Below are 27,921 nucleotides of genomic sequence, written 5' to 3'. Positions count from 1 at the left end.
ACTAAGTTGATTAATCATTTATTTTGCAATCTTGTCTGCATTATTAATTTTCTTGGCAGTTTTTCATAGCTAATACAAAAGTAAATTAAAGCTCTGAAATTTTAGGGGGGTAGAGTCTAGTTAATGAGTTTCTCTGAGTTTTAGACACCCTCTACAGGTCAGCTACTTTCCGTACCTGACTACTAATTCTGGAGAATAGTTTCAAACTTAAGTATAGGGAATAATGCACTTTTCAAAACCATGATATAATTTCTTAATTGTGCATTTCTTTGAAACACTTGAACAGAATGGTAAAGCCCAATGGACCTACACTTAGTGTTCTTGGGAACTCTATCCTGCATAACCCACTTACCCACCTACTTCCCAACACAGACACGAAGATGGCCTTTTTTCCTTCCTCCACTTGTGAACATGCTCCATGGGCCTCCCCCATGTTGCCTTTATGGAAGGAAGACACATAGCTTCTCACCAGCCTTTTCACCCTCAGGCAAGAGTGCCAACATTGCCTTAATTTTCACTTTCATTTTATTTGCCTCCTCACCCTTGTCACTGCTGCTGGCCACAGGAGAAAAAAAAAAGTACAACAACTTGTGAGGAGGTCTGAGGAGTGAAATACCAGCTTTCTGTTCTGTGTAGCCTGCTAAATGATGGCACCTGAGCGATAGCCTGTTACCCTTGAGCACATGAAAATATATGTGTATGTGTGTATCTATATAAAATTAGAATCATCTCTACTGGGAAGATCAGAAGGCAATGGGCAGATGACAAATCAGCCTTTTGAGAACATAAACTGTCATTATTTGTGTTGTAAAATATTTTAAAATTTATTTTGCTGAGAGGTCACATTCCCCTCAAAGACACAGAGAAAAACAAATATCCATTGTGCCTGTTTTTTCAGTATTTTGAGGAATTATATGCAGATGACCCTAAGAAGTATCAGTCATATCGGATTTCACTTTACAAACGGATGATTGTATGTAAACTCAGAGTGCATTTCTGTTGTCTCCCTTGCTACTTGTAGCCTCTATTACTGAAGAGCACACTGCTGCCCACCCCTCCTCAGGAATCTCTTCAAAAACTTTCACGAGACCTATTTCTCCCCACAGCTGTCTTGTAGCCAATGGTGTCACCTCTGTCAGTGTCCTGCGTCCATTGTCACGTTGGGTTTGTTATTAACAATAGGCTTACAGTGTGATGGAAGCAAAATGTGATTGGAAAGATAAAGTAAAATCCAAGAAGCACAACTGAACACTTTGAAATGTTAGCACCTATTTCCTTCGAATCAGTAGTCTAGTTTCTAAATCTGCGCTGTCTCAACTGGAAAGTGAATGAGTATTTGTGTTTATAAATACCATTATATTTGCACCATTACCTGCATAGCAACCAGACATAGCACTGACTGACTTCGCTCCTAAACTTTGAGTCTGCTGTTACCCACTTATTCTTACTTATTGATGTCTTAACTCTGTCTGCGATTTTAGCCATCAGAGACATTTTTTACCCTCTCCCCTTGAATGTACTGGCTTTCTTCTTCCTTTTTTTTTTTGCATATAAAGTACTTGGAATTCCCCCCTTTTTTCTGTAAGCAAAGTTATATCGCCTGTGAAATTTTATGGGTGTGTTATACCACCTGCCACTTGGACCTAGGTCAGCAGACCACTCTTTATCCTTTCTCTGTGTTTTTTTTTTCAACTTACCTTTTATTTCCCCCAAACTTCTTAAGTTATAGGACTAATTTCAACATTTCCAAAGGGTAGTTCTCAAAGACCGTGCTTCTCACACACAGGGGTCAGCCAAGAGCCCTGACCTAAGTTCAGCCATCCTTAAAACTTCCCACAGAACTTTTTGAGCACTTGTCAAAATTTATTTTGCCTCTTCCCCCTTGAGAGAAAGCATTCTACTGAAAAAAGCAGTACATTTTACAAGCATTTAATTGTTTTACCCACAAGGAGTCTACTGGAAAAGACTCCCCAGTGAGCCCGCTATCCATCACGCTGTAAAGGATTTTACTGCAGTGTGTATTTTAACATTTGGCTTTTATTGTAGCTGCATTTCCCATGCCTGCCAGTTTTAGCCAGGTGGTGGCTCCACCAGCGAGCTTTTCTGGAGCTTTTATGTAAACTAACAGTGTTCCTGTGATTTTGTGTCTGCTTTCCTTTTGTGCATTATAGAAGGCCTATTTTGATCTTTCTATTATATTTCTCATTTTAATCTTTAGGACTTGATGGAACAACTCGAAAAACAAGATAAGACAGTTCGGAAACTGAAAAAACAACTGAAAGTATTTGCCAAGAAAATTGGTGAACTAGAAGGTATTTTAACACGTTTTTACAACAATTGCGGCATCTTGATTTTGTATTGCTATGCCAGTGGTCTAACAGGTTTGCATGTGAATATTAGGGATGATAACAAAATTGACTTTCAGCAAATCTGACCTCTGTGGAGTGGAAATATCCATTGCTAGGTAGGGAAAAATGTTCTTCACGAAGAGAGAGAAATCATTCAACAAGCATCTAGTGACTGTCCTCTATGTGCCAGACACTGGGCTTGGCAAATATAACATAGAGGTTTAGCACATGGATTTTGGTGCCAAGCTTTTTGGCTTCAACTCCCAACTCTTCTATTAGTCATCTGATATTGGGAAAATTATTGTATATGTGCTGCCGAAGCGAGCACAGATATTGGGAAAATTATTGAACCTCTCTATGCCTCGGTTTTCCCACTTATTAAATGGGAATGATCTATGTTAAATGGCATCTACCTGACAGTTTGTAAGGATGAAATGAATTAATGTGTGTAATATACTTAGTGTGTTCCCTGACACATAGTAAATGCTGTATACAACTTAACTATTATTTTTTTTCAACTTAACTATTATTATTATTACAATTAGTATTAGGGATACTAAGAAGAGTAAGACAAGTCTGTGTCCTCAAAGAATGTAATGGAGAAAAAAGAGAAAAAATGATTTATGATTACAAAGAAATAAGATTTTTTTAACATTTCACAATTTACATATGATAATGGGAAAACAGCTTGAAAAAAATGATCAAATATCAGTTGTAATTATATACAAATGAATCTTGTCTTTTGGATTAGTGTGTTGGTTCCTTCACTAAGTATTTACCTAGCTGCCAGATATATAGCAATGAATGGAGATAAAGCCAGGTTTTAAGTTTATTTCAACAACGTTCTCATTGTTCAAGAGATTTAGAGACCCTCTTTGGAATTGCCTTCACACCTATACACTTTTGACCAAAAATGATACTCTGTAGTCTGACTACCCATCTAGTCTCTCAATGTCACTCTGCATAGTTTGGAGTGTTTGGAAGAATCTACCATGTTAACTCTGTATGGTTTTCATTCTCTCAACATGCAAGGTCTGTCACAACTGTCCTTTCTGTTTGGTCTTCCTAATTGGTCAAGTCCTGCTCATCCTTTGAGACCAGAGTCATATGTCACATCCTCAAGAGCAGCCTCTCCTGATCACTGAGACAGGCTTTATGGCTCTGTGGACCACAGTTAGCAATTTTTCCATTTGAATCACTGGCTTCCTCAGTGGACATGAGCTTTCTGAACATAGGGTCCACATCGTTTTTCCTCTTGTTTTCATAGCACCAGTATTACCTAGCTTGGTGTCTGACCTATCATAATCATTCCTTAAATGTTTGTTGAATGAATAAGTTCCAAACATATTTAGAATGATGGCATAGATGTTTACTTTGAATGTACTCTCTTGGATGTACAAATGCTGAAATATTTTTGTAGAAATCAGACAAATTACTTTGCAGTCATAATTTATAAACCTTTTTAGCATTACATGACTCCTATATTACACTAAAACTTTGAACCTCCCAAGACACACACATGGACTATAATGTCTATTGATAAAACTTTAAAAAATATTTATTCAGAAAACCTTTATGCCCTTAACTCTACTTTAATTATATCATAAGATGATAATTAGACAAGAGTGCCTGAAAGAACTGATTTTAAGGATATTAATTGGTAGATTATTTTTTAAACTTCTAATGATTTCTTTGTAATACATTAGTAAAATTTGATAAATAGCAAAGCTACTTATTTTAAGTTTTTACTCAGCTTTCTTTGATACATGTATTTTAATTGAGATAGGTTACAGTTCAAGATGTCAGCAATTTTAAGCTATTGTCAATCAGAAATCAATCTCATAAATTAAACTATCTCACCAGCTGTATTCTCAAACCTATAAGTAGCATTTGAGAAGGCACTTCATAGATTAAACAAAAGGACATCATATTCTTAAGAAAAGTTAAATTTGAAATTAAATAACACAAAATTAAAGAATAAAATGAAGTAGATGTATATGACTTGGGCTCATGCTGGGTACTCCTCCCCTAAATTAGAGACTAAGGTAACAAGCTCTTCTAACACTTTTGTCTTCCTATTTCCTTATCATCCATTATACAGAAATACAGGGAACTTTCTACAACAAAAGCCTTTTTAAAAACTAAGTTTTCTTGTATTTTTCTCTAAATATAATATACTTAAATTCTTCTGGTTTAAAATAGCAAGATTCTTATCTCCTTCTATGGGCTACCCTTAATTAAGGAGACTTTTTTAGAAGCCAGTGAAGCCTTTCATTTTTTTTTAAATGCCAACATATATAATTTTTAGCAGAAATTATAAAGCTAAATAGAGAGTGTTTCAAATTTTGATCGGCTTTGTGCTATATTTTAATCCAGGAGTGGGTGTTCCATCTCAACTTTCATAAAGTCAGGGAATTTAGACCTAAAAGAATTCTAGAAATCAGTTAATTATTTCATAGGCATAAAAAACAGAGGCCTAGAAACCATAAGGGACTGCCAAGGTCTCAGCCAGTGAGTAGCCAAACTGGAACTAGAACCCAAGCCTCCAGGAACAACTGACTTCTCTCCTTACTGTCATATTTTCCAATTTTCCTCTCTACTTATAGGAATTTATTCACCTGTCTCCATTAAACCTGAAATCAAGATCTTTCTGGTTCCAAAGTGGGGAAATTAAATTTTTTTAAAAACGCCCAATTTCCTTTCCTTTTCCAGGACAAAAAGGCTCAAGAATATTTTTCCCACAAATATAAAGAATCCAGAAAATGAAAATAGGTATTGCTTCAGGTTTTTTTAGAAGAAAGTCTGTAATAGAACATTGGACCAAATGACCCCTAAGGTCTTATGAGTCTTTGAAAACTGAAATGCAGTCCCAGCTTCTTTCTTTCAGGCCCTATAATTTCCTGATGCTGCATACATAAAGACTGACATTTTAATTAGTAGATGGCTTGTTAAAAAAATCAGAATTGTGTTGAGTTGACATCCATATTTTATCTATGAATTTTTTTTGAAAACTCAAATCTCTGAAGACAATTCAAAAGCAGAGAGAAAATTTTAATGAAAATATGGAAAACCATCTCTGACATTTTTGTGCAGAACCAAAAATATCTTGGTTAAAGGTTTTGTAAAAAGAAAGTAAGCTTTCTTTTAAAATGTGACATCTCCTAGTAAAAATATTCACCATATTTCATAAATTCTGAGGTGCTCAAATTTTTACATTTTAACATCTTAAATTAAGTTGCATCTTTCAGAAACTATTGACAGGTTGCATTTTAATTGGCAGTGTTTTTCCTTCTTTAGTGTTATGTAAAATAATGGTATATCTCATCACCAGTGGATGAAATCAGTGGGCTTTAAAACATTCTCTCGGGGTTAGAGTCCAAATAGGTACTTTTATTGATAAAGAAAATATGTTGACTCTATTTCCTCCCAGAATTATTTCTGTGGCTCAAAGTGACTAGTAACATGGATGCCAGGGATTTTACTCTTTTGTACTTTACATGCAGTGTGTACATGAGCTGTGAAGGTCACTGTCTGCTAATTCTGAGATCCTCATGTTGTTGTTTTTAAACTGACTCCAGAAGTAATCTTTGTAAAACTAAATGGCTTGAATCTCCTGTCTCCTGTATAGAGACGTATATTTTACCATGCATATGAAGCACTAGACGCCACAGCCCTGACTTGTCCAGTCACAATGTGGTCACTCTTTAGATATTATAGTGTTGATGGACGGTGGTGATTTTCAGCGCTGATAATCCTGGTGTGTGATGCTGCAGCATGAGGTGGACGGGGTGGCACTAGGCTGGCTCTCTGCCACATAAGCAAGAATACTGGCAGGTATTGGTGTTCTCCGTGATAACCTTGTCCTGCGGAACTGGCTTCCCAGAACTAACACAGGAAATTACCCAGAGTGACCGGGGAAGAACTACTGATACCTTGGGGAATCAGCAACATTAAACTTTCTAATGCTTCTGATCTGCATTGTGTCTGGCAACAGATTCAACTCAATCTATCCCTAGATAACTGCCCCCTCCCTATAGGTAAAAGAATTTAAAAACCTGCTTAGTAGCATATATTTTCACAAACACCATCATAACTCTATGTTCCCTTACCTTCCCTTGCATTTCTCATTTAATTCTCAATTTTTGCAATGAAATTGGAGACCTTTTTCTTTTCATTCTTAGCGTAATCCTTCTCTAGCACTTGCCATTAACAATAGTGACCATTTTTAACATCACAGGGCCATTAACCAGTGCTTGTACTTTAATGGTTACAGCTTCATGGTTAAGACTTAAAGCACTTGACTAAAAACAAACAAGCAAAAAACAGAATAATATTTAGGAAATCATATTAAATAAAAGCATTTATCTGTTCATAATTTCTTTGAGAATGAAGGGTAGCAGAAGAAAGTTAGGTCTTTGCCTTATGAGGCCTTTGTGAAAAATGATACATTTCACATCAACTAGTGTGAAGAAATACTTATCTACCAGCTATCTTGATGTGGTTTGAACTGATTGCAATGATACATTTTAAAGCAAATGTTCTTTTTCTTTAATGACTGGATTCATACAGCTCAAAGTGAGGGGAAATCTTTGATACTCTTGCTGCCTCTTTGTAGAATACTGTTTTTCTGTGACTTAAAGTCTAAATATCTTAAACATTATGATGATGCTGATTGGTTAACCAAGAAGTTAAACCACTTACTTTGGGGACATTTAACCTTACTTTTGACAAAGGAAACTTTATTACAAAAAAAAATGTTTTTACAGCAAGTAAGGTTCTTTGATGTTGATAGTAGCCAGGCATTAGTGGCTGTTGGAGTGACATTACCATATAATTTTGCCATCTATCCACCTAATTTTAGGAGAAAAGGGTATTTAAAGAGGAAATAATTAAGTGGCAAATATGTCAAGTTTATGTTGCTGTAGAGTTCATTTCAAATTATTGGAATGTGGAACCCTTGTATCTTTTCTACCTGGAAAATATTTTCTTCTCCTTTTTGTTTCTCATGAAGTGGGCCAGATGGAGAACATATCCCCAGGACAGATCATTGATGAACCTATCCGTCCAGTTAACATTCCCAGGAAAGAAAAGGATTTCCAAGGAATGCTGGAATACAAGAAGGAAGATGAGCAAAAGCTTGTCAAGAACCTGATTCTGGGCAAGTATTTTCTGCATGGAATAGAAGGTCTTTCTGGTGCATCTAGTCAGTGATGGGAAAGACTAGTCACTAATTTTTAAGATACTCAACACTGGTTTCTTTAGTCATCATTGCAAACTGCATTATCCTTCTGCGGTAGCATCCTGACCACGTCATGCCTTATCAAACTACAGGGAGACTTATGTAGGATCTACCTATAAGGATCCTTTGAAGCCAGACTTTCTTCACTCTGGCTACAAATTAAAATATCTGGGGAAGCTTTTGAGAAGTATTGGTGTATGGTCCCTACCATAGACTCATTACATTAGAATCTCTACAGGGAAGAGCCTGACCATGTCAAATATATTTTTTTCAATCTTTCAGAGAATTCTGAAGTGCAGCCACAGCTGAACACCACTGCTCTGGGCCATTTAACTTACTAAGTTTCATTTTTTCCCTTGCTTTCTTTCACAACTAAATGTGTCAAGAATAACACTTTGGTAATAGGGAAGAAACCAAAGAATTAAGGAAAAGATTCCAGCTATGGAGGGGAGAGGACTGGACAAATGAAATGGACATGAAAGAAGCATTTCAGAGCAGCATAGGGGCAAGATGGGGTGTAAGCCCACTAGTTCTGCAAGAAGACTCTTTAAGGGAGGGTGGGAAATGAGTTGGGAGTGCACACAGCCTGAAAGTTATGAACTGAAAAAGGGAAAAACTTCTGTGTTCAGCCTTTGTGTAGCATTCCTCCCAGCAGGTGTAGGCTGACAGCAATGCGATTGACAGTTATACCTGATTTAATATTCCTGGGGTTTGTGGCATTAAACCAAGTACTATATATAGGAGCAGAGGCACTTAGGTTTCAACATGACCTTCATTTAGCAAAAATGTTAAGAAGCCTGTGATTTTTAAGCATAGAGTTAACAAAGATTCATCAGTTCAGTAAACATTTAGTGAGCTCCTACCAAATGCTGAGCATTTTCTAGGTACTGGGTAATGAATAAAGTAATTCATGATCCCTATTCTTATAGATATTACATTGGGGCATGGGGGGAATAGAGAAAAAATAATACAATATAATGGGGTAAAAGGATAAAGAGTAAAGGCAAGTGAACTAGTTTATATAAAGTTGTCAAGAAAGTTCTCTTTGATAAGTTGATCCTTGGACAGCGATCAAAGGAAGCAAGGAAGCAAATCATCCTGGTATCTGAGAAAGAACATTTTAGACAGAAAATAGTAAGTACGTAAGCCCTGTGCAATTAGGATGAGAGGGAGAAGTGTTACTAGAGCACTGTGAACTGAGGAAGGGTAGCAGGGCCAGATCACATAGACATAGTGAAGATTTTTGATTTTATAAATGACTGAGAAGAGAAGCCTAGAAGGTTTCAGAACACGAGTGGCGTTTGTGTACAGAATTAATCCAGTCATTGTGTGAAAACTGTGCTACTGGAGAGCAGAGGATGAATCAGGGAGACTAGTCTGGAAGCCATCACTATAGTCCAGGAGAAGATGATAGTGGCCTGTTCTAGGGTAGCTAGTAGAGTAAGTTTCCGAATGTGTTTTATAGGTAAAGCCAACAGGATTTATTGTTGAATTAGACATGTGGTGTGAGAAAACAAAGGAGTCAAAGATACTGACAGAGTTTATAACCTGAGAAACCAGAAGTCTGGAACAGCCATTTACTGAGATGGGGACAACTCCTAGAAAAGCAGGTTCCATAGGGAATCAGTGGTTCTGTTTGAAACAGACTCAATTTGACATGCTTAAGCAGAGGTGTCAAGAAGGCAGTTGATACATGAGCCTGGAGTTCATGGGAGAAGTCCGGGCAAGAGATAAAAATTCAGGAGTTGTAAGATTCACATGTCCCCACCCTTAACAATTTCTCCACTTGTTGAGCTTTTGAAATATGTTTTTTTAATATGACCTATTAACCCTGAATGATTGAATTCTTTCATGAGAACTGTGCTTTTATATCTCATAAAAGCATTCCTCATGAATATTTTCAATGCTACATAAGCTTATTTTTCTCCATTCCCTTTCAGAACTGAAGCCACGTGGTGTGGCAGTCAATTTGATTCCAGGGTTACCAGCGTATATCCTATTTATGTGTGTTCGACATGCTGACTACCTGAATGATGATCAGAAAGTAAGGTCGTTGCTAACATCAACAATTAACAGCATCAAAAAAGTATTAAAGGTCAGTTCATGTTCCACAAAATTCTCATAGTGAACCTTAATGATGACAGAATCTGCACCAAGGTATTTTCCTTTCTTAGATTGGAGCTAAATTGCCAGATGTGAACACTTTCCAGTCTTAACTGATAACTTACACTGTCGACAACATTCCTTGCAACATGTCTATATGCCTTCTTGTACAGTGGGGCTCAGGTTTAACAGTAATTAAAATTAATTTGATATAATTGCATTAAACTGCAGAGTAAATTTCTTCATAAACAAAATAGAAATAGTCTGTTTTGAGATCTTACAAATAAATTAAAAATATTTAGTGTGGTCCATATATATAGGGAATATGATGCTCTAGTTAAAAAGTTAAAAAGGTATTAAGTAAGTTCAACATGACATGGCTTGTTCATAAACGAGATGGCTGATAAAACATTAAATTTTTTCTTCCAACTTTTCTTCCTGTTATTCTCCAACTCACCCCATAATTTTCCTTGTTACCTGAAATGCCTGGTTCCATGTGAGAAGCAACAGATACTAAGCAGAGAGGAAAGGCTTGGAAAAGGCAGCAGAATTATGTAATAGAATTGAAAGACCTGCATAACTCAGTAATCACTGTGTCACCTCCTCCTCTTGCCTCTCTAGAAAAACAATGAACATTATACTTAACTTTAACTCACACGTTTCTGTGAGGAGCTAAGAGAATGTGTTCCGAGTACTTTGCTTTCTGATTATCTAACTGAAGTTGGATGAAAACTTTTTGGATGGAGATAAGTGGATAGTTAACATGCCCAGTGGACGTTCTCAAATCTAGTATGTCTTTCATTAACTATTTTTTAAAAAACTGTGGTAAAATACACAAAACATAAAATTTACCACCTCGCCACTTTTTCAGTGCATGTTTCTGTGACATTAAGTACATTCTCATTGTTGTACAACCATTATCATTGCCCACCCCCAGAACTTTTTCATGTTCTCCACCTGAAGTTCTCTTCTCATTAAACACACCCTCTGTGCAGCCCCTGGTGGTGAACCTTTGACAAATGCTGGTTCTCCGTCCCTGCTATGCAGATATTCTATGTAGTTAGTTTCCCGATAGTTACCAAAGCATGGAGTTTTTGAAGATTTCACACTTAAAAATTGTTGGAGGGGGCACCCGGGTGGCTCAGTGGTTTAGCGCCACCTTCAGCCCAGGGTGTGATCCTGGAGACCCAGGATCGAGTCCTGCGTCAGGCTCCCTGAATGAAGCCTGCCTCTCCCTCTGCCTGTGTCTCTGCACCCTCACCCGTCTCTCATGAATAAATAAAATCTTTTAAAAAATTGTTGGAGGTCTTCTGATGTAACCCATTTCATTTTTGGTATATTGATGCTGTATTGCATTTAGCCTGCAAGTGTTACTAATTTGTAAGTCAATTCCTACGAAGATAGCAAAATCAAATCATGTTTTCTCCCTCTCATCCTAATTGCAGGAAGACATTCCTCTAATTTAACTGATCATTATATAGTATACTCATGACATACCATGTATTCTTGGTAAAAAATTAAAAAGGAGTGGGTACTAGCATACAACGCATTCTTGATGCCCTTCAAAATTGATGTGAATTTGCCTCTCATCCCAGTTCTGAATTGAAGTATATTTGCCTTTGATTTAGCAGCCAGTTGTTTGGCATGTACCCTAGTCCTGACGAAGAGCCATTCAGCTCCCCCCTCTCCTCTTCTGCCCAGGATTTCCTCCACCCCACCTCGGATTCTCTGTTCAGGAGTTGTATCACTGATACAACTAACCTAATCTGGGATTCAGCACTTCCTGGTATATGGTTCCCTCTTGTGCTTTAGTCCCCTCTGACCCTCTCAGTAACCCTGAGGGAAGTGAGGTGGGGTAAGCTGTGGTTGAATGAATTGTTTTCTGCCGAAAGGGACTTAGGCTAAGCTAATACCAGCAGAATGATTGGGCATCTTTTTCTAATGGCAAGAAAATAGATACCAAGCAAAGTAACAACCAACCAACAAATATGGGGTTGAAATTTTCTAGCAATGATGTAAGACTACAGTTGCAGTCTGATTTATTTTTGTAATTATAATGTAACTGAGAGAAGTGGGCCTTCTGGTAACTGTTCAGTTCCTTTCAGGTTGTTATCTCCCTAAGGAAAGTGAATGTAGCCTTTTTCTCTCCTTCAGAAAAGAGGTGATGATTTCGAAACGGTCTCCTTCTGGCTCTCTAACACATGCCGGTTTTTGCACTGTTTGAAGCAGTACAGTGGAGAAGAGGTGAGAAAACCTTGATTACAAAACCAGCATGATATATTTTCTCTGACCCCTTTAAGGAAAAATTTTAAAGCACAAAACATTTAACCATTTGTTAATTTAGAAACCTGAATTCAGAAGTGGCTTGGAAGCTCATAGTTTTGTTTGATGTCCATTGTTTATGAAACAGTGAACTAGAGAGCAACATAGTTTCTTCCCTCTGAGAGTTTGTATTATGAGAAAGCATAGCAGAAATACAATGAGCATTGGTTAATGAATTATAATGAGCAATGAAACCTCGTCAGTATGTGGAAATGGGCTTTTTGGGGACTGATATGAAAAATATTGAACTATTTAAAGAATTTTGGCTTTTGATAATACATAAAAGGTGATTAAGCTGAGGCATATCTCTTTAGATTGGTCCAAAAACCCGTTTTGCTTTTATTTGCAGTGATAGATTCATCAGGTACTTGATAGACTTCAAAACTGTTATTTCAAAACTATGTAATATATTAATATTCTTTATTAAGGCCTACTCAGTGAATATCAGACAGCACTTAACTGTACACTATGATTTTTAATTCTTACAACATCTCTGTGATAGAAATTATAACCCAGTTTTACAGATGAAGAAACTGAAGTTCGGTGAAGTTCATCAATTTGCCTGGGTCCTCTTAGTCAGAAGGAGCAGAGCTGGGATCTGGGGCTGCCTGCCTGCCTCTGACAGCCTGTGCCCCTACCCACTGCTGCCCATGCCTTCCATTTTTTGCCTGGAAGGCAGGCAGAGAAGCTGACCAGCAGCATTTTCTAGGCACCCAGAGGCTAGAGGCAAATGATGGAAAATATAAATATGAGTAAGATACAGCCCGTGAGAACATGGGACAGACAGACTAGAATTGCTGTAAGGGGCCATTAGTTATCCTGTCAGTCTCCACTTCTAGACCATGTTAGGTCGTTTGTAGGGAGGCAGATGCTTGACTGTGGGTAGAATCCATCAAGCAGGCAATGTCTGACAAAAGTACCTGCCTGTACAGTTGCTTTTCCATTTTAACTAATACCACCAAAAAATTCCATTCTAATCCTGGATGGAAAATCATGTATCATGTATCATTACCATGAAATGTAATAAAGGGCATTTTTTAATTTTTTGATCAACCTCTTGGTCTATTTTCAGATTATGTGTGCCCTCCAGAGGCAGTATTTATAAATAGGACTGTATTTAATGGAATTGAAGTTAAGAGATTAATACTTTAGATAACTTGATGTTTGGCAGTAAACCTGCTGCATCATGAATGAAAACACTCATTAATTTTTTTTCAAATTATGTTCCCCCGAATTGTTTCACTGACATGGCTATTGGAAAGGCTTAAATGCTAGCTTGCCAAGTTTAGATGTTATTCAAAAACTAATAAAGAGTGGAAGGGGGATACGAAGGAAACAAACACACAGAGCATTTGAGAATGACTATCTGGCATTCAAGCGTGGAACAGATGGAAACTCTTCAGAGGAAAGACAGCAAAGGAATCTAATAAACAAAGGAGTTAGAAGAGACATTTTATTTCACATGGGTCTCATTAACTTTGCTTTCTGGTTCTACCAGGGCTTCATGAAACACAACACATCTCGCCAGAATGAACACTGTCTCACCAATTTTGACCTGGCTGAGTACCGGCAGGTGCTAAGTGACTTGGCTATTCAGATCTACCAGCAGCTTGTGCGGGTGTTAGAGAACATCCTTCAGCCAATGATCGGTAAGGCGAGGGCTTGGCCGACATCAAGGTCTGCCTGCCTCATGTGCCCACCAGCAGCACTTGTTTTGAGGCATATCTTCATATGAAGAACATAAAGTTGTAAGACTCAGTCCTGAAATTAGCTGAGGAATCCCAGGACCCCAGCCATGACTAATTGGGATACATCAAAATCACTGCTTCCACATGATTGAAAGGGCAGTTTCTAGTGACTCTCCCCAGTGTGATGCCTTTCCCTTGAGATTGGGTTATGCTTTATACCCAGCAATATACCTCATTCTTTGTCCAATTTTCAAAAACACTTTATTTTTTAAAAAGATTTTACTTATTTATTTGTCGAGAGAGAGAGAGAGAGAGCCCACTCACGTGCACAAGCAGGGGGAGCAGCAGGTAGAGGGAGCCTGAGGCAGGCTCCATCCCAGGACTCTGGGATCATGACCTGAACCGAAAGCAGATGCTTAACTGACTGAGCCACCCAGGCACCCCTCAAAAACACTTTAAACTTTGGTCTAAGGACGCCTGGGTGGCTCAGGGGTTGAGCATCTGCCTTTGGCTCAGAGCGTGATCCTAGAGTCCTGGGATCGAGTCCCACATTGGGCTCCAGTCCCACATTGGGCTCCCTGCAAGGAGCCTGTCTCTCCCTCTGCCTATGTCTCTGCCTCTCTCTGTCTCTTATGAATAAATAAATAAAATCTTTAATAAATAAACAAACAAACTTTGGTCTAGAAAACTCTTAACACAGGGCTTCCTGGGGGGGATCCATCTAAAACTAAGGAAGTTGGGGAGAGTTTACATTTCTCCTGCTAGGCTACAATAAAAGGGTTGGGGGTACCATGGCAACAAGAATAGGTCTCAGACACTCCATGATGAGTTCTACATCTCAAGGCCCCTATGGAATTGTTAAAGGTAATTTGGTTTTAAAGTAGTGGTTTCTCATTGGATATAAGTGACTGGGGTGTGCACGTGTATGTATATTTCTATATATGTGTATTCAGCTAGGTGTGTGAGTCCACATACCTCTCTTTAAATGTGTCTACTCACCCTGGGTGTGTATTTTTGTACTGTACTGCCTATATTCCTTGGGAATGTGTAGCATGTATAAAGTAGGAATTAGGAGGCATATATAAATTGCAGGTTGCTAATTTTGAATGAATTGAATTAAATTTGCTTTAAGTTACCAAACTCTGTTATCTTCAAGCAAATGATCAGCAGCTACTTAAGGCTTCTCCCAAGCTACCCTTTCTTTTTCCACGTGTGTGTCTTCCACATTTCTACAACTTCTTCGTTGCCCTTAGTACTCCCATCTTCCATTGCAGGCCCACAATAAACCAACCATAGTCACAAAAGGCTGAGGAAGCCATGGGAGATTCTTGGCAGTGATTTCTTCAGGGTACCACCTCAGTGGTCAATTTTTCAGTTGTCCCCTAATGGTTGTGTATTCAAAGCAACGTAGGTCAGCTAAAATGTAAGAAGCAACACAGATGCAAAGAAGGTCAACTTCAGCTAATATTTCTTTTATTTCTGCCTATTTTTATTGACTAAACAGTAAGCTTAGCTCTGAGATGTCCCACTGTAAACTACTACCCCCACCTCCCAGTCATTTGATAACAACTGCCAATGTTTTGTGTCAGCCTGAGGTTCTGTGGAAGCTGCAGTTAGCACTGTGAGAAATAAAATGAATAAGAGATATAAACCGAATCAGAACTGGCCCCTGGTCTCAAGGGGCTGCCAATCCAGGGAGTAATCATCCCATAACCATCCTGGAGGAGGAGGCATAAGCCAAAGTCAAACACTGTGAGGACACAATAGAGGGAGCAGTGCCCCAGATTTGAAAAGACTGAGTTCTGGGATGCTAAGGCTAACCCAAAGCTTCCCTGCTACCAAGGAAAGCTCAGGGCAAGGAAGGGCCCAATTTTCCAGCCCCACACAACCATCCCCTCCCAAGGCTTCTCCATGACCACTGCCCAGTCTCCTGCCGGTCTTGCTACTTGGTTTGCCTGTGGGGCTCAGATATCCCTGGAAAATAACTTATCCTCTCCCTAACTGCTGCATTTGCTCAAAAACCCTCCCAAGATATCCCAGGCTTGTGCTATTATAAGGCTGCTGCTTCATATTTTATCAAATGCACCATTAAGATTTCTTAATTTCATAAATATTTTCATTTAAGAATTATTCCTTCGTTAAAATTCAAAATCTGGAAGCCCTTTTTTGGAAAGTTGTTTTCCCCTCTCTTGAGACTCAGATTATTTTCCTAAATTGAATGTCTGAGAGTACATGCATGCATTGTGTGAGCAGGCATGTGTACGCATGAAACAGGCATCTTCTAACACGTGAACTCCCCCTGCAGTGTCTGGCATGCTGGAGCACGAAACCATCCAGGGTGTGTCTGGGGTGAAGCCCACAGGGCTGAGAAAGCGAACCTCCAGCATTGCAGATGAGGGCACCTACACACTGGACTCTATCCTTCGGCAGCTCAACTCGTTCCACTCGGTCATGTGTCAGCATGGCATGGACCCTGAACTGATCAAGCAGGTGGTCAAGCAGATGTTCTACATCGTCGGGGCCATCACCCTGAACAACCTCCTCCTGCGGAAGGACATGTGCTCCTGGAGTAAAGGCATGCAGATCAGGTGAGCGGCCGCCCACAGCTCCCAACACCATCCACTCACTGCCCAAACGCTGACCGGGCTTCAGGGGCCTTCTGGCTTGTTTGAGGGCAACGCACCTGAGGTCTGCTGCCAAGCAGCCAAGCAGCCAGGGCTGCCCACACTTGGAGCTGCTTCCTCTTGCCTGGCTGGACTTCTCCCCTCTCATTCGGTATTGCTCCTGACTGCCTTTCAACACATTCTACCCACCACTGTTTGGGAACTCTGCTCCCCCATGACACTAGCTTGTTTGAGGGGACACAGAGCAGATGAAAAGTACTTCGAGTTGAGATAGCTGCTTTCTCACCTCTTGCATGTGTTTTAATTATACCTGACAAGATATCTTTATGATGAAGACTCCTAATGTTTGATTTCTTTTAGAAATTTATTTTGACAAGACACCTTTTGTACCATGGCTACAAGAGCATGTCTAATAGAATCTTTATTAACTTAAAACATGCCCCTCTGACATTTAAGAAAATGTGCACTCAATGGTCTGCCCAGCTGCTCCTTGGCATAACCCATTATCATAATAAAATTGATTTTTTTTTTTTTTTTTTTGCAAATCATTTGTTTTAAAACAGAATACTCACCAAGAGAGGGAAAAAGGATCTCTCCTACATAAGTCTTTAGTTAAATCTCAGGAAACCTTGGCATTCTTTTCAAATTTTTCATTCTGATACACAGCCATTACAGTTAACGTTAAAAAGATAATACTTCCCTCTCTGGTAGTAGAATTTATTTCTCTAAGGTTTGTTTACACCTGTGAAGCCCTACTGTAATATCATCTTGCCTCCTATCTGCCTGACTGCGAAGTTCTGATCGTGTATCCATTTAGTGCGTTAGCATGAGAACCACTGTCACTTGTTTGACTGCCTCTTACAACCTCAGCATCTGTGTAGTCTCCACATCTCTCTCCATATTTGGGGCCTTTTCTCTCCCAGCGCTCCCCACCCCCCACTTACCTTGTCTCCTTCCATCCCTGAGCTTCCTTAGGCCACAGCTCCATCACCCACGCTCTTCCCTAAAGAGGGCTGGAGTGCAAGGCCTATGTGGGGGGATCTTGTTTCTCATGACTACCTTGGATTTTGACATAAGAAGGAAAAAGTACTCAAAGGTTACTGATTCTCTCCTCTGATGTTGTAAGACAAGCTAGAAAGCATTTTCTGGTCAGCTGCATAATAACACGGCCGTGTTATGTTCTATTTTGTCTTTCAGCAAGTTTTATTTTGTAATTTTTGCTGTAATGGCTGTATTTCTGCTTTCCATTGAAGTTAATTATATCCTCTAGTCATTTACTCTTATATAATTATGATTATAAACCTCATGGCTATAATAAAACCTTAAGCACAGCTGGTAAGATTTAAGAAAATTGAACAAAAATACTGCCTGTCATTTTAACTGAAATTCCTGACAAAGCCATACATAAAAAATTAAGACATTTATGACAACATTCAGTAAATTTGCATTCTCTCCCTCTTTCTCTTTTTGGCATAGGTACAATGTCAGTCAACTGGAAGAATGGCTCCGTGACAAGAATCTGATGAATAGCGGGGCTAAAGAAACCCTGGAACCTCTCATTCAGGCTGCTCAGCTTTTGCAAGTGAAAAAGAAGACAGATGATGATGCAGAAGCCATTTGTTCCATGTGCAGTGCTCTAACCACTGCCCAGGTGAAGCACCTCTCCCTGCTGAGAGTTAGTGTAGTATTTGTCAAGGGGTGACACTTAGGGAAGTGAGGTCCCTCAGTCATGACTCTTGTCTCTGAACTGACTTCATGTGATTGGAGAAGACCTATATCTATACAAATCTTAAAGGAGATTTTACCAGAAAGTAAAAATTTGGGTGAGAGTCACAATCATCCACAGTCCACATTCAGCAAATACTTACTGTGTACAGTGTTCTGCATAACACTCCCAAGCACTGAGGTGCAACCAAGAACAAAACAACGTCCCTGCTTCCAGGGGGTGTACATTCTCTGCGTTCTATGGAGCCTGTATTCCAAAAAATAATTTTCCATACTATTTGATAATTGAATGATATTAGACTTCTCTAGTTCTAAGACAGATGATTCTTGTTCCTTCATTTCAATAAATGACTGATTGAGTGCCTATCTCAAGGCACCATACCTATTACTGGGGGAAATACGTCAAACAATAAGAAACAGCCCTTGCCTAAAAGGAATTTTCCAGTGTAGTAGGCAAGAGAGGTGTACCCAACTGATTCTACTATAAGAGGTTCCAGCATTCTATAGTAAGATGTCTAAAGGAAATGCTGAGAAGATATTACTCTGTTCAAGGAAGGTCCTATTAGCTGGGCACTGCATTTAAGGAAGTGAAAAGAGGGGAAGGGCAATTTGAGGATGCTGGCAACAGCATGAGGCAAGGCATTGGTATAAACCATGCCCGTTTTTCTTTTACCAGTTATTTCTTTGCCGACTCCTGGGCTTTCTTAATGGTCTTTACATGTCTCATACTATAAACAGCTTATAAAGATTACACATAAAATATGCATAGAAAGCAGCAAGATGGAAACGAGGGACACTATTAACAAACAGTTGCTGCTTGGGTAGACTGAGAGGATTGAGTGGGGACACTCTTCATGTTGTGTTCTTTTGTATGGTTTGGTTATTTTTCCAAATTTATATTGCTTCTTAAAATGTTCAAATATTCCATTAATACATTCCTATTTTAAAAATTCACATGATAAAGGTAAATATGCCTTTTTAGACCAGCTCTCTCTCTCCTTATCCCAGCCAGCCCTGAGTAGAATTATAAACTGTATGCACAGATCCTTTTAGTTTTCCAGACTGTAAGCACCTAGTGTGTGTGTTTGATAGTATGCTGAAGACTTTAATCATTTCATTTCTCACAGATTGTCAAAGTGTTGAATTTGTATACTCCAGTTAATGAGTTTGAAGAAAGAGTCTCTGTATCATTTATTCGTACTATACAGGTAAGATCTCCTAGGCTTTCTTTTTTTGTTTTTTTTTTTTTTTTTTTTTAAGATTTTATTTATTTATTCACGAGAGACACAGAGAAAGAGGCAGAGACATAGGCAGAGGGAGAAGCAGAAACCCCGCAGGGAGCCCAATGTGGGACTCGATCCGGGAATTCCAGGATCACTCCCTTTGCCTAAGGCAGACGCTCAACCACTGAGCCACCCAGGTGTCCCGGCTTTCTTTTTCTTTGATTCACAAACACGGTTTTTTGAATGAAAATTTTATAGTGTTTGAAAGAAAATGTGTTTTTAAATTGTATTATCTCTAATTTTAACAATGCATTAATTTTTTGATAACAGCTTATTAGAAAAATGAAGTGATTTTAAAACAAATGAAAACATTATTAGTTGAGGACTTGGTAGATTTTTGGTGCGGGGAAATAATCTTTATAGATTCAAAGAACTGATGCTCTGTTTTTATTTTTTTTTTTTATCTCAGATGCGTTTACGAGACAGGAAAGACTCTCCTCAACTGCTCATGGATGCTAAACACATCTTTCCTGTCACCTTTCCTTTTAACCCATCCTCCCTTGCACTAGAAACCATCCAGATCCCAGCCAGCCTGGGCCTGGGATTCATATCACGGGTCTGAAAGTGATGTGATATCAAGGCAAACACTGACAATAAGAACCCATTATTTCCAGTGAGCTACTGAAGAGACATTTTTAAAGAAAAAGTACTGATTATCTTTCAAACAAGAGTTTATTAACTGGAAATTTCCCTAAGTACTTTCATCACCATGGAAAGAACAATAGGCTTCTTTGTGCTGTGTTACCTTAATAGCAACACTCACCCTGGGTCAGTTAGGTTTCCCAAGGTATGTACATGCAGGTAAATGATGGAAGGAAGGGGGAAAAATGTCACCAGCTGCCGGCATTTACTATAAATCCTTAGCACTGCATCTAACTGGTATGGTAAGAATGTAAATGCCAGCTATGAGCTGTTGTTAGGAAGGCACCAACAAAGAGCCTTCTCTGCGCGGACCAGAAGAATTGAAAGAAAAATTGCCATTGAGTACATATCATATCAGTTCAGGAATAAATTATGTTGATACTGTCAAACTGGATCAAAGAAATAAACTGGCAATATATAAAGTAATTGGTCAAGTAACTTCTTATATGTGTCACTATGATATAGAGATATTAAGAGAATGTTGGTTTGCCATATAGCATAGAAGTCCATTTGTACTGTAGTTTACTGAGCATTTTAAATTGCTGCTACATACTGTGTTCTTTAATATATAAGCGATACTCTTATTAGGCACTACAACAATAAGCTTCTCTTTTATCAACTCTGTTTACAATTCAATCAGATCAGTTTTAACTGGATTATGTGCAAATATATACAGATTCACCTGCATAAGTAGCAGACACTGGGAAGTCATGTAGTAATATGACAAAATGTTTGACATTTAGGGATAGGATTAGACAAAGTGGCTATTGTTGATGTCATTATTTATTCAGAATGTATTACATTGATGTGCTCATTAATTTTCCCTGGGTGGATATCACATCAGGGTACAGTGTTCTGTAAATTGACTTATTTTTAGTTCCCGGATTGGATTCCTGCACTGCATATTCTCAGCCCTGACAGGTTTTCTTTCTTCTTAATTTATTAAGAATTAATCTCAGTTACTATCTAGAGAAGATTGTCAGCATAGTCATGATTCAGGTCTTAAAACCTTGATTATCCTATAAATTATGCAAAAGAAGGTATATAACAAATACTATGGTTCCATTTTTTTTTTTTTTTTAGGCTTTGCAACTTCTATAAATGTTCTCGGTACCACTAGATACTTTAAGGAGCATCATATTACGAATACTTTAAGACTTATATAAGAAATATAAGAAGATTGCTAAATTTTGCAGAGGACTTGTTTCATTAAGACCCAGATCCTATAAGTTTCATTCTGAAATCCTAATTAAACATATTCTCAATTTTTCCTGGAATTCCTAGAAAGACAGTAAGTCTTGCAAGTTGTACGAGAGCAAAATCTTAGCTTTCATTAGAAACTCTGGTTCTGAATTACACTCATAGATTTATGTAAACTTAACTGCTAGATCGTCTATGAAAAATGACATCTTATTAAAACGTGCAATATTAATGGAAGTCAAACAGTTTCAAATCATGATAAAGATTGTTTTTAAAGGACAAACACTGTCTGTTAACTTATTTGGACCTCACATTCCGCACTTATACAATAAGAGGGTTGGACCCTTACACATCTAAAATTCTCTCCTCTTGCCACTTGAACCATAGAGAAACTAGATGCAGTTACTCAGTGAGTTCACCCTCGAATGGAAAGAGCAGTGTTTGCTGCCTCTTAATTCTGGGAGATTAATAAAATGTAAAATCACAAGTTGATGTAACCATAACCTTTCTTAAATGTACATGATTTACATACATCCTTTTAGACAGTAAATTCATTTGAGTAATTTTTATTGCGTCATGTACTACCGTATTCAGTTTGGATACATTTATTTATTTGCAAAATCCACCAAAAATACTAGAGATTCAATCAGGCTCTCTTAGTTTTCCCCAGTTGTCAATGTGGTTTTCAATGAGCAATGAACTCTTAAAACCATTTGGTTAGTACTGAATGTGCCAGAGTACTGACTTGTTGCATAAGGGAGATGCTAAAAAGATGCCACCCTGCTGTAGACTTTCCACCTCAGACCTGGAAATCCTCCCCCCAGGCCCTCCCATAGTTTAGTCCCTGTGCAACATGTCCTGTGCACACAATCCTGCCATGTCTTCAAGAGCACACTGTAGCTCTTACTGCCATTGCAGCCCTTTATATTACCCCTGACAGCTTGTATCCTGAAATGTCTCTTTCTTGTCTCCTGTCTTTCTGCTGGAAAGTGCTGGGGCCTCCTCCTTTCCACACCTGGGCCAGAATCTCTCCTGGTCAGTGATGGTCACACAAAGATTCTACTATTCCAGGCTCCAGTTTCCTCTGAGGGCTAGCCAGGACCCCAGATGGGTATCTGAACTAATTTCTCCTAGCAGCCTAAAGATCTTTAGTCCTAACAAGAATACCTTACAACCAGGGAAACCCAAGTCCTGGTAAAAGACTCTCTGCTACTTTCTTGAGGATACAACAGTAATCTGCAGATTAGGGTTTCTTTTAGCCCCTCTGAGGACAGCTCACCCTCTCTCCCAACTACACTTTCTCACCCAGCTTCAAACCTACCTTCCCCAGCCGCCTACTCACCCACTCTGGCTGTGGAAGGCAGTGGATGGAGTCAGTCCTCGGTTGCCACCCTGGCCTACCTTCAGGCCAATGTTTGTTGTTCTCACTCAGCAGTACATTCTTTAACATTGTCACTAATTTGTTTTTTCATAATTCCCCTGGGACACATAGTAGCATTTCAAAGAAAGATCTTGAAAGAACCTGGTTCTGTCTTAATAGCTCCTTCTCAACAGTCTCCCCACACACCTTACATATGTACTTAGCTCATGTCTTGGAACGCAAGGCTGAAAAACTAGGAGCAATTTTCCTTGTAGCTTTTCTTAGGTTAAGGCTTTGGTCTCCCTGACCTGAGAGTAACTATAAAGCGGAAGGTAAGATCCACAAAGAGATTCCTTTGGAAGTTTTGGAAAATCTCCACGTACCGAGACTTCTTTTGTCAAGTGCAAAAGTACAAAAAGATATATTCCAAAGCCTACCAAAGGAAATTTGGGGATTCTGGTCAGTTTGTATGGTTTGCTTTATTTCCTTTGTTTCAGTGGATTATTGAGAATTGGCTCTTTCTGAGTGAGTCATTATGGGTTATATAGATCAGATCTTTTAACGTGTGGGAGGCTATGAAAATATTGGAATTTCAATGTAGTGATTTAAGAAATTACTCCTCTGGTAATCCTAGGTAAAGGGGCACCAGTCCTATCCTGAGAAATCCTCACACGATATTCATATGCCTGCCTGCCTGCCTGCCTTCTTTATTTTTCTCTTTTTCCTTCTCTCTCCCCCTCCCTCCCTTCCTCCCTCCCTCTCTGTCTCTGTCACACATACACACAGAGTCACCAGAATGTAGAGTTCCCCAGGAGGCATAAACAAGGATCCTCTGGGTAACTTCAATTGTTGAGGACAAAACAGAAAGCAAAAATTAGTGTGTGACCTTTCAATTCTCCTGCTGAAAGTAGTACAGAACAGGACCTTGCACCTGGCGATGCTTTTCTTAGGCTCACTTCCTCTGTTACCTCATTGTATCCTCACAACAGCACTGGAAGGTAGGAAGGGTAGCTACTACAGTCACTTGCTGATGATAACTTAAGAGGTCTGCGACTTGCTGAGGTCACGCAACCTTCCGCGATGCCACTTCCCTGCATGCAGCAGTGGCAATGTGGCAGGTGGGGGCAGGAGACTGAAGTCTCCAGGTGACATTCTGTTTCTCCTGGTACCTGTGGGGTGCCCTGGGTCAGCAAGAGGTGTTTTTTTCCTTCTTCTTTTTCTTATCGGAACTGGCAACTGGCATATGGGAACCGAGCAAGTGCCAAGTTCCAGGTTCTTTGTGCTAACGAGATGAAGTGCCCAGAGCCTGGTGGCTCTCTTCTTGTCAGTTACCTGCTATAACTGGTTTGATTTTTATAATGAGTCAGAGCTCCCTCGGAGGGTACAGTGCTCTGTGCTTAGGTCTTTAATTAGTAGCAGGCTGTCTCAACCTGACTGGAAGCAGTGAAAGCCTCCCACAAGTTAAGAGGTAGGTCACTCTCAACACACACCCAGAGCCACCACTAGAGCCACCAGGTGAGCTGTGCATCCTGCAGCCAAGCCCCCTCCCCCCACCCCCACCCCCGGGTACCTTCTGAGGCCTGTCCCTGGGCAAGCCATATACAAGTCAGTGTGTTTGAACATTACAGTGTGTGCATGCTGCCAGTGTTTACTTCGGAGCTAGGAGGTGTGCTATGTGCATGCATGTTAGAGAGGCTCTGTGTATTGCTGTGGCCTCTGTTCATGGATAAGTGCATTGTGATTCCTTCTCAGGCTGTGCTGTGAGGACCGCCTTAACCCCTGCTCCCTTCCCTCTGAGAGCTGCCTTAAGTTCTCTGGAACTTTTCCTCTGTAAGGGACTGACTTACCTGGAGAGGATAATCTTGCTGTGTTTCTCAAGGTTTTGTGAGGGTTTTGGTTGGGTGTGGCCTCCAACCACTATTCCCTTCTTCCCTTCCTGCATGACTCTCTCCTTCTGTGACTTTGCCTTCCTTTCTTTTCTGTTATTTCCAAACAGGTAATAGAACTCAGGCAGCACCAGTCTCAGAGCCAGTGAATGCGCGCTGAGAGACTGTTCCTGAATTTGGGGGGCTTTGTGTCACAAGTAAGCAAATGAACATATAGAAGAAAGAGATAAGTTAGCTTCTTAGTAATGCTTAAATGGCTTGTTTTCTCTGATCTTTTTCTTAATACAGGTAAAGGGTACAACTGTAAAACCTTCCATAGACATGCTTTAGAATGTTTTTTAGGAACCCTGTACTGTACTATATATAAAAGTTTGAATGAAAACTGGGAAGAGTTCTGTAAGTTCTAATCCATTGTATTACCCTAAATTAAATCAACCTGGAGTTATATTCAGCAGATTTCTCAATAGATCAGGAACTGAAAGGTACTCTGTAAAATAGCTGTCAAATGCATTTTATATGTTTTTTAATTTTATAATTTGGTCTAGCGAAAATGTTCGTTAGCTTAACTGAATGAATGTCTTTAGCTTCCTAAAATGACTGAAAATGACTAATGTTTCCTTAGTATTGTGATACAGCTTGAAATATTTGAAAGAAAAATGTTTTTCAAGTGGAAACTGGTATGTATAATTAAATGCTTGGTAGGTCAGTACATTTTCATGCATTTTTCAGCTAACAGTTTCAAATATCTTATTGTTACCATATGTTAGAAAAGTTTAGCCTACATTTCAGGCTCTCTAAATCACTTGAGTCATTTAATATTTTCCAACAAATGGTGAATTTTTCTCTTAAATGTGGGATATGTGTGTTGTAATTTATGATTCCTAGTTATGTATTTTTGTGGACTCCTGGAGTAATGTTCACTTTTTTGTGTCCTTGGAAAATTTAAATTGCTCTAACAATGTTACACAGAAATGAGCTCATGACATTTAACATACTGTATTTTAATTGTTAACTTTAATTATTAAGTTACTGTGAAACAGATATGCCATTTAACTACAGTGAAACTGAAAATTGCAGGTTTTCAAATATTTTTCCTTGTTGGATCTGGAAAAGGAATTCTATTTTGTTCTACACAGAAAAACATGATACAGTTAATCTTTGAAAAGTTCTTAGGTAACATATTCATCCATTAGAAAAGAAGCAGAAATACTGAGAAGTGAAAGATATTATCAGTCAACTCTGGTTTTAAACTGAAACCATCCCAGCATATCTCACATGGAATTTTAAAAAATAAGTTAATAATTCAGCTCCTGTCAACAAGAGCCTTTGAAACATGCATTTTCACTAGTTGTTATCTAGTGCTAGGATGAAAACCAAAACAATATCAGATCGACATTTACGCTCTAAATTTGTAGCTGTCTAATGTTGTCCTTAGTAAATGTGTGTCATTAATGCTGTATTCTCCTAGCTATTATAGAAAATTGTTCAAATAAAGATATGGAAATAAAGGATTTTTGTTAGTGTCTTATAAATAAACTCACAGCACAAAGAACACAGGACACACACCAACGTAGAACACATTCTGGGCTGTAAAAGCACACTTTTAATATTTAAGAGACATACAGTGTCTGCTTTCAGATGACAATAGAATTAAACTAGGTATTAATGTTAGAAAAACAGCTGGAAAATCCCCAAATTTGGAGCTTAAACAACAGTTTTTTTAAAAAGATTTTTTAAAAAATTTTCTGAGACGGAGAGCATGCATGTGGACTGGCATGAGGGAGGGGTAGGGACTGGGAGAGGGGAAAAGCAGACTACTTGCTGAGCAAGGAGCTGGACACTGGGCTGGATCCCAGGACCCCAAGACCATGACCGGAGCCGAAGACAGACACAACCAACTGGGCCACCTAGGCACCCCTTAACACACTTCTAACAGGGATTTAAAAAGAAATCTTAAACTACATGAAATTGAAATTATAAGTTACCAAAATTTGTCAGGTGCAGTGAAAGCTGTGTTTAGAGGGAAATTTATAGCATTGAATGCTTGCAATAGAAAAGAAGAAAGGCCTATAATCAATCGTTTAAGCTTCTGAGGAAACTTAGGAAGGGAATATTAAATGCAAAGTAAGCAGAAGAAATAAAAATCAACAGAAATCAAAGACACCGAGGATAGAAAATCAAGAGAAAATAGATGAAACCAAAAGGTGGTTCTTTAAAAAATCAATAAGCCTCCAGCCAGTTTAATGGAAAAAGAGAAATGACCTACAGTAGATTAGTGGTTGTGTAGGGCTGGGAGGAGTTGGGTTTTGGGAATTGAGAGGATGGAGCCATAACCAAGAGACATGAAATTTCTTTTTGAGATGATGAAACTTAAAATTAACTGTGGTAATAGTTTAATCTGTGAATCTACTGAAAACCACTGGTACACTTAAAATGGGTGAAGCATATGCTATAATAATTATATCTCAATAAATTTTTTAAGTAGATTTTTGACTTCTGGTATGACAGACTGAGAAGCTCAGCAAATTCTCTCAATAAAGGAAGGACAACGCTGGACAAAAGTGTGAAAAACAATTCTAGGGCTCTAGAAATTGATGAACATCATACAACAAACTAGTAGTGTCTATTCATGAAAAGCCACTAACCTCTAAATAAGAACAGCATTTGTCTGACAACCTTGCTCAGGGCTGCTGCCATCATCCTCACCTCACCCAGCTCAGATAGTCTGGTAGTTCTACCAGAGTCCTGCAGGCTAGGAAAACCAGTGGCTTTGCCTTTGAAGGGGCTCACTTCAGTTGGAGTGGAGTGCAGTAAAACCCCTTACCCAGCAGTGATGCTAGTAATCTCAGAACTGTGAGAGAATACCTTTCTATTGTTTTAAGCCACCCAGTCTGTGGTTGTAGGAAAGTAACACAGTATTAATCTCAAGTATCTGTGATGAATTAAGATGCATATTTTCAGCCCTAGAGGAACCACTAGGAAATTAACTCAAGAAATAGAGTTCTTGGGGTGCCTGGGTGGCTCAGTAGTTGAGTGTCTGCCTTTGGCTTCGGTCTTGTTCCCGGGGTCCTGAGATTGAATCCCACATCAGACTCCGGCTCAGCGGAGAGCCTGCTTCTCGCTCTGCCTATGTCTCTGCCTCTCTCTCCATGTCTCTCATGAATAAATAAATAAAATCTTAAAAAAAATAGAGTTCTTTTAAAAGGTAGGGATTAAAACGGTGCGCGCGTGCACACACACACACACACACACAAACAATAAAAATCCCACTATCCTGAAACAGGAACAAAAGATAGCCATATAGAAAATAAAGACAATCATAACTCCAACCATACCAACAATTACATTAAATGTGAATGGATTATACACTTCTGTCACAAGGCAGAGATTGTGAGGTATATTACCACAAAGAGAAGGACTAAAATTTTAAAAACTGGCATTATCAAGTATTGATGAGGATATTAAGCAACTGAAACTTATACACTGTAGAAGTAAATTGAG

General features: G+C 38.9%; 1 protein-coding gene across 7 annotated transcripts in view; it reads left to right on the top strand.

Annotated features, from left to right (window-relative positions):
• MYO5A (myosin VA) overlaps nucleotides 1-25,929 on the top strand; it is a 189,822-nt gene extending 163,893 nt beyond the window's left edge. For 3 of the 7 annotated variants that reach the window (XM_038580448.1, XM_038580444.1, XM_038580443.1), the window contains 10 exons: nucleotides 899-973; nucleotides 2,219-2,312; nucleotides 7,360-7,506; nucleotides 9,528-9,682; nucleotides 11,845-11,934; nucleotides 13,511-13,661; nucleotides 16,006-16,288; nucleotides 17,801-17,975; nucleotides 19,177-19,257; nucleotides 19,742-25,929. In XM_038580448.1, coding sequence (XP_038436376.1) covers nucleotides 899-973; nucleotides 2,219-2,312; nucleotides 7,360-7,506; nucleotides 9,528-9,682; nucleotides 11,845-11,934; nucleotides 13,511-13,661; nucleotides 16,006-16,288; nucleotides 17,801-17,975; nucleotides 19,177-19,257; nucleotides 19,742-19,894 — 1,404 coding nt within the window. In that variant the 3' untranslated portion in view covers nucleotides 19,895-25,929. The remainder of the gene's footprint in view (nucleotides 1-898; nucleotides 974-2,218; nucleotides 2,313-7,359; nucleotides 7,507-9,527; nucleotides 9,683-11,844; nucleotides 11,935-13,510; nucleotides 13,662-16,005; nucleotides 16,289-17,800; nucleotides 17,976-19,176; nucleotides 19,258-19,741) is intronic. The other 4 variants (XM_038580447.1, XM_038580449.1, XM_038580445.1 and 1 more) reach the window with 2 other exon arrangements.
• The last annotated feature ends 1,992 nt before the right edge of the window (nucleotides 25,930-27,921 follow it).

Source organism: Canis lupus, chromosome 30 (assembly GCF_011100685.1).
Source record: "Canis lupus familiaris isolate Mischka breed German Shepherd chromosome 30, alternate assembly UU_Cfam_GSD_1.0, whole genome shotgun sequence".
NCBI lineage: Eukaryota > Metazoa > Chordata > Mammalia > Carnivora > Canidae > Canis > Canis lupus.
This window is presented reverse-complemented; position numbering and strand designations above follow the sequence as displayed.